This window comes from Procambarus clarkii, chromosome 63, assembly GCF_040958095.1.
Source record: "Procambarus clarkii isolate CNS0578487 chromosome 63, FALCON_Pclarkii_2.0, whole genome shotgun sequence".
Classification (NCBI taxonomy): domain Eukaryota; kingdom Metazoa; phylum Arthropoda; class Malacostraca; order Decapoda; family Cambaridae; genus Procambarus; species Procambarus clarkii.
The window spans coordinates 31,174,455-31,181,954 of NC_091212.1; the positions used below are offsets into that span (position 1 = coordinate 31,174,455).

The window sequence follows — 7,500 nt, forward strand, 5'->3', positions numbered from 1 at the left end:
GGCACACTTCATCACCCCACATAATTCATTTCCAGCTTCAAGATGGACAGTTGTACTAACTCATCAGCAGCTAACCATTGAGAAGATGAATATTTTGTTGACTATTACAAATAATTGAACTGAAGCAGCATATAAATGAAAATAAAATAAGAGGAGGTAGTGCACATACACTCGACTTTACAGAATAAGTCAGATTTAATTCAATCACAATTTGGTCTTACTGTTGTAACCAGTAAATCATTTCAATTAACATTTAGGCAAGTTCATAAACCATACAGAATTATACACAATTATCTATTTCATCAGAAGTGGATGTTGTCACATGTGTTAACACTGTGACAAGAGCAAGCCTTATGCAAGATCCTGGTTGTATACCCAACATAACTGCCATCTTGTGTATATACTGCAGCCCACGAAACTTCAATATATATATATACAGTATATGATAGTTTATAAATGAAAAAGTACTCTGCAAACTGTTTTATTATAAATAATATTCATGGATATGGAAAATATTTTACATAAACTTGCTCATATTTATAACCAATATAATTACAGAGATGCCAAACAATGGAATTACCCCCCAAATTACATAATAATCTGCATTATCTACTCTGTCTCAATACAGAAAGGTACACTACCCCAAAGGACATTTGAATATAATATTTAGGAATAATTAATAAAATTTATTTGTAATAGTCACCTAAATTATTTTTTCTCAACAAGATTTCTGCAAATGTTGCAATCCCAGCACGAAGCATGCATCCTACAGACAACTTTGGCAACACACATTCCTTGGGGCAGACTTGACATAAGTCTTAGGGGTTCATAAATAAGGTTTAAAGCACCAACAACTAAGAATGCAAAGCTTTTCTTGGTAAAACAACTCAATTACAGGAGAAGCAAACTGCAAAATTCGAGCTTGAGTCTTTGGCAACTTTGCTGGCCCAGGAAGCACCTTATTATGAGGCAATACCTGGGAGTTAACACTTCTCTTTAACAAAGATCTTTAAACTGGAAAAGTAGAGCATTCTCAATTGCCAGTCTTACTTTGTGTACAATAGACAAATCATATATCTGTGGTATTTTACAAGAACAATAACACAAAAGGCCTCAAATTCTTAAAAACTGTACAGTATCTACAGAGGCTGTGTATCAAAGTTTACATTAGTTTTCCTTTAACATTTTAACGATGTGTATCAGATAAAAATATTTGAAGATTTTCCTATCCAAGAAATATTTATACAGTCCATGCACAAAATAGGGTTCATACTTTATATTTTGGAAATAAAAGAAAGGTTTGGTTGTACCTTCACTGGTGTATAAGCCACTATATATGCAAGTCCACTTATATTGGGCTGAAGCAGTGGAGGGCTGGTGGCTGCAAGTTACAGTGGCAAACAGCACTTAAATGTGACTGTCTAACTCCAACCTCACTGATGCTGCACCCTGTCTGTGTCCCAGGTGCTGCTGTGTGCGTGTGCTGTGCTCATGCACAACAGTCTCTGTAGCCATCACACGGCACACACAGCGAGGCTCCAGCCCTATCACAGTCCCGGTGGAGCGACCATGCCACAGGCATGAAAATAATTAAGACACTTGCAATGCTGCATGAGAGAATCACAGATCTTCTGCCTTGATGGTGCTACTACCACATTAGTTGCACTGGAGCTACAGGTTGTGTCATCCAGGCTTCACCACTCCCACAATGGCAGTGTTAACTTGCCTCACTAGGCTAGTGATGATGTGGGTGAAGCAGCAGTGGTGGTAGGCACAGTAGGCAGGCAGGGCAAAGGAGAGGCAGTTTCACCTGGCACTCACCCACACTGGCTACTTGAGGTAAGACCGGTACAATAGTGCTGACTTGTTCAGCTCCTTTTCTTGCTCCATTAGAAACATCAAGTCTCTCATATTAACCCGCTTAATGCGCGGCCGTAGTGGCATCTATAAAAAGAAAACAAATTATACTACAATAAAATGCTACTGTATTAACAAGTAAAAATAAATTCTCAAGTATCATGAATACAGATCAAGCCCAATTACCTGGCCTGATCAGAACCTCTGGGTTACTACGTAATTAAAATTCCGGATAACTTGTGTTGTGATCGTACTATGGAATTTCTCTGCAATTTTTGTTTTATCTAGTCAGAAATAATACAAGACTCAATTGGAAATATAATTTTAACACCAATAAATTATTTTGTATTATTTGCTTGAAGTTATTGCCTTTTGTTCTCAATTTTGCCAGTTTAACAAATTCCTCATCAATTTTGTAGAATGCTGTACAATTTTGAATGTGATCACATGACCTCCTCCTTCAATCCACCATGTTCTGGCATATCTAATGCTTCCTCTGTCTCTTCATAGGCAGTTTTATGTCCATGAGCCATTTAATAGCATGCATTTGGAAAGTTTTTTAATTTTATGTTCATATAATTCAGGATACCTAAAGGAAGAGCATTTACATACACACTAAACATAACTGGTGATCATACGAACCTTTGCAGGCCTTTTCAAGTGACAATCTTCCAATCTAATTCATTGCCCCATCGTAAATCTTTCACCCCATACATTAATGCTTCTGGAAAAGTCTCTTGTTAAGCTCGACTTAATACTTTTCCTCTTAATCCTCAAGGATCTCCATAGCCCTATCATAAACACTAAGTCAAATTGTTATCATCACCACCCAGTTAGAAAACCGTACTGCCCCTCCAGTACTAAGTAATTCGGCTTAAATTTCCTTCAAGTAATTCACCTACTACACTTGTCAATACAGTTAATCTGGAACTTAATGATACCTGCTTGATGGGATTCTGAGAGTTCTTCTACTCCCAAGCCTGGCTTGACTTGTGAGAGTTTGGTCCACTAGGATGTTTCTTGCAGCGGCCCGCAGGCCCACATACCCACCACAGCCCGGTTGGTCCGGTACTCCTTGGAGGAAACTATCTAGTTTCCTCTTGAAGTTGTCCACGGTTGTTCTGGCAATATTTCTTATGCTTGCTCTTATGCTTATGAGTCTTCTATTCACCATTATATATATGAATATATGTATGGGTATGTGTGCATTATACCTAACAGGATTTGCCTAATAAGCCAAGTTTTCATGAATTAATTGGTTTTCGACTACCTAACCTACCTAACCTAACCTAACTTTTTCGGCTACCTAACCCAACCTAACCTATAAAGATAGGTTAGGTTAGGTAGGGTTGGTTAGGTTCGGTCATATATCTACATTAATTTTAACTCCAATAAAAAAAAATTGACCTCATACATAATGAAATGGGTAGCTTTATCATTTCATATGAAAAAAATTAGAGAAAATATATTAATTCAGGAAAACTTGGCTTATTAGGCAAATCTGGCCTTGCATAGTAGGCCAAAAAGTGCGTTCTGGCTACTAGGTACGACATATATATATATATATATATATATATATATATATATATATATATATATATATATATATATATATATATATATATATATATATATATATATATATATATATATATATATATATATATATATATATATATATATATATATATATATATATATATATATATATATATATATATATATATATATATATATATATATATATATATATATATATATATATATATATATATATATATATATATATATATATATATATATATATATATATATATATATATATATATATATATATATATATATATATATATATATATATATATATATATATATATATATATATATATATATATATATATATATATATATATATATATATATATATATATATATATATATATATATATATATATATATATATATATATATATATATATATATATATATATATATATATATATATATATATATTTTGGTAGCAGTCTTTCTTGTAAACATATATTATTAAATATGACCGAAAAAGTAAGATTAATAATTCTAACACGAATTTTCTCAATATTTCTTATGTTTCTTTTCACTGTCGATGGTAATTGAAAAATCAATTCTCCAAAATTTATTTTTATTTCTAGTCTGACGCGACACTTAAACGCATTTCGTAATAACTTATTACATTTCAAAGACTTTAGTTTACACACACACAACTATAACCTGCTAACACTAAACAGAGTTGTACTATGCTATAATTTAAACGGCTTTCATTTTATATACCTGCATTTGGGTGAGGTGATATGCAGGCGGCTTGATATCTGCGAGGCACTACACATCAAGAAGTCAACACCAGCAATCAACAGCCAATTAATGAACAACTATATTCTACCCACTTCAAGACTCCGCACCAATATAGAAGCATCAAGGAATATGGGCCAATAGGCCCTTTGCAGTTACTTCCATTCTTCCCTTTAACTTACCCAATATTATACCCATTGTTTCGTGTTCTGTCTTGTGTTGAAAGTTTGTTTTCACCTCATCCAAAAACTGTTGTAACATATCACCTCACCCAAATGCAGGTACTGTATATAAAATGAAAGCCGTTAAAATTATAGCATAGTAGAACTCTGTTTAGTGTTTGCAGGTTATAGTTGTGTGTGTGTAAACTAAAGTCTTTGAAATGTATTAAGTTACCTGTATTACGAAACGCGTTCAAGTGTCGCGTCAGACTAGAAATAAAAATGAATTTTGGAGAATTGATTTTTCAATTACCATCAACAGTGAAAAGAAACATAAGAAATATTGAGAAAATTTGTGTTAGAATTATTAATCTTACCTTTTCAGTCATATTTAATAATTAATTATATATATATATGTCGTACCTAGTAGCCAGAACGCACTTCTCAGCCTACTATGCAAGGCCCGATTTGCCTAATAAGCCAAGTTTTCATGAATTACTTTTTTTTCGACTACCTAACCTAACCTAACTTTTTCGGCTACCTAACCCAACCTAACCTATAAAGATAGGTTAGGTTAGGTAGGGTTGGTTAGGTTCGGTCATATATCTACGTTAATTTTAACTCCAATAAAAAAAAATTGACCTCATACATAATGAAATGGGTAGCTTTATTATTTCATAAGAAAAAAAATAGAGAATATATATTAATTCATGAAAACTTGGCTTATTAGGCAAATCCGGCCTTGCATAGTAGGCCGAGAAGTGCATTCTGGCTACTAGGTACGACATATATATATGTATGTATGTATGTATGTATGTGTGTGTGTGTGTGTGTGTGTGTGTGTGTGTGTGTGTGTGTAATTACCTAAGTGTAGTTACAGGATGAGAGCTACGCTCGTGGTGTCCCGTCTTCCCAGCACTCTTTGTCATATAACGCTTTGAAACTACTGACGGTCTTGGCCTCCACCACCTTCTCACTTAACTTGTTCCAACCATCTACCACTCTATTTGCGAAGGTGAATTTTCTTATATTTCTTCGGCATCTGTGTTTAGCTAGTTTAAATCTATGACCTCTTGTTCTTGAAGTGCCAGGTCTCAGGAAATCTTCCCTGTCGATTTTATCAATTCCTGTTACTATTTTGTATGTAGTGATCATATCACCTCTTTTTCTTCTGTCTTCTAGTTTTGGCATGTTTAATGCTTCCAACCTCTCCTCGTAGCTCTTGCCCTTCAGTTCTGGGAGCCACTTCGTAGCATGTCTTTGCACCTTTTCCAGTTTGTTGATGTGCTTCTTAAGATATGGGCACCACACAACAACTGCATATTCTAGCTTTGGCCTAACAAAAGTCATGAACAATTTCTTTAGTATATCGCCATCCATGTATGTAAATGCAATTCTGAAGTTAGAAAGCATTGCATAGGCTCCTTGCACAATATTCTTTATGTGGTCCTCAGGTGATAGTTTTCTATCTAGAACCACCCCTAGATCTCTTTCTTTATCAGAATTCTTTAAAGATTTCTCACATAATATATAGGTTGTATGGGGTCTATGTTCTCCTATTCCACATTCCATAACATGACATTTATTAACATTAAATTCCATTTGCCAGGTGGTGCTCCATATACTTATTTTGTCCAGGTCTTCTTGAAGGGCATGACAATCATCTAAATTTCTTATCCTTCCTATTATCTTAGCATCATCAGCAAACATGTTCATATAATTCTGTATACCAACTGGTAGATCATTTATGTACACAATAAACATTACTGGTGCAAGAACTGAACCCTGTGGTACTCCACTTGTGACATTTCTCCATTCCGATACATTGCCTCTGATTACTGCCCTCATTTTTCTATCAGTCAGAAAATTTTTCATCCATGATAGAAGCTTACCTGTCACCCCTCCAATATTTTCCAGTTTCCAGAACAACCTCTTATGTGGAACTCTGTCAAAAGCCTTTTTTAGGTCCAGATAGATGCAGTCAACCCAACCATCTCTTTCCTGTAATATCTCTGTGGCTTGATCATAGAAACTTGAGTAAATTCGATACACAGGATCTTCCAGATCGAAAACCATACTGTCTGTCTGATATTATATCATTCCTCTCCAGGTGTTCTACCCATTTAGTTTTGATTAGCTTTTCCAATACTTTCACTATTACACTTGTCAATGATACAGGTCTATAATTGAGGGGGTCTTCCCTGCTGCCACTTTTGTAGATTGGAACTATGTTAGCCTGTTTCCACACGTCTGCTACGACTCCTGTACACAGGGATGCCTGAAAGATCAGGTGAAGTGGAATGCTGACCTCAGATGCACATTCTCTCAGAACCCATGGTGAAACGCCATCTGGGCCAGCTGCTTTGTTCTTCCCGAGCTCCTTTAGCATATTTTCCACTTCATCTCTAGACACCTCTATCCGCTCTATGTTGTTCTCTGGAATTCTTATTGTGTCTGGTTCTCTGAAGATTTCATTTTGTACAAACACACTTTGGAACTTTTCATTTAATGTTTCACACATTTCCTTTTCATTTTCCGTGAATCTGTTTCCCATTTTCAACCTCTGGATATTATCCTTTACCTGCAATTTGTTGTTTATGAATTTGTAGAATAGGCCCGGTTCTGTTTTACATTTATCTGCTATCTCTTTTTCAAAATTTCTTTCTGCCTCTCTCCTTACTGCTGTATAGTTGTTTCTCGCATCTTTGTATCGCTGGTATGTTTGGGGGTTTGGCCTCTTCCTATACTGATTCCATTTTTGTGTCTTTTGGTCTCTTGCCCTCTCACAATTTCTGTCGAACCAATCCTGTTTTCTGGCCCTGCATCTCTGTTTTGGTATGAATGTTTGTGTGCCTTCCTCGTAGTTTTAAAAATTTGGCATACATTTCATTTACTTCCCTGCCTAGCAACAATTCTGTCCAATTACACTCATTAAAAAAATTTCGAAGTTCCCCATAGTTGCCTCTCCTTAAATCGAGTTTATCAACTGTTTCAATGTCCCCATTTTCTTCTAGATGATATCTTAAAGTATATTTAATGTCTAACAGGACGTGATCACTCTTTCCCAAGGGAGGAAGGTACTGGATGTCAAAAATCTCTTCTTCTTTCCTGGTGAATACTAGATCCAGTACTGACGGTACATCTCCTTCCCTCA

At 35.1% G+C, this 7,500-nt stretch overlaps 1 protein-coding gene across 3 annotated transcripts in view; it reads right to left on the reverse strand.

The window, feature by feature from the left end:
• Window positions 1–468: 468 nt before the first annotated feature.
• The window catches only part of LOC123769433 (transcription initiation factor TFIID subunit 4), a 241,093-nt gene continuing 234,061 nt past the window's right edge, over window positions 469–7,500 (reverse strand). For all 3 annotated transcript variants that reach the window (XM_069308836.1, XM_069308835.1, XM_069308834.1), the window contains one exon: window positions 469–1,944. In XM_069308836.1, the coding sequence (XP_069164937.1) occupies window positions 1,831–1,944 (114 nt within the window). In that variant the 3' untranslated portion in view covers window positions 469–1,830. The remainder of the gene's footprint in view (window positions 1,945–7,500) is intronic.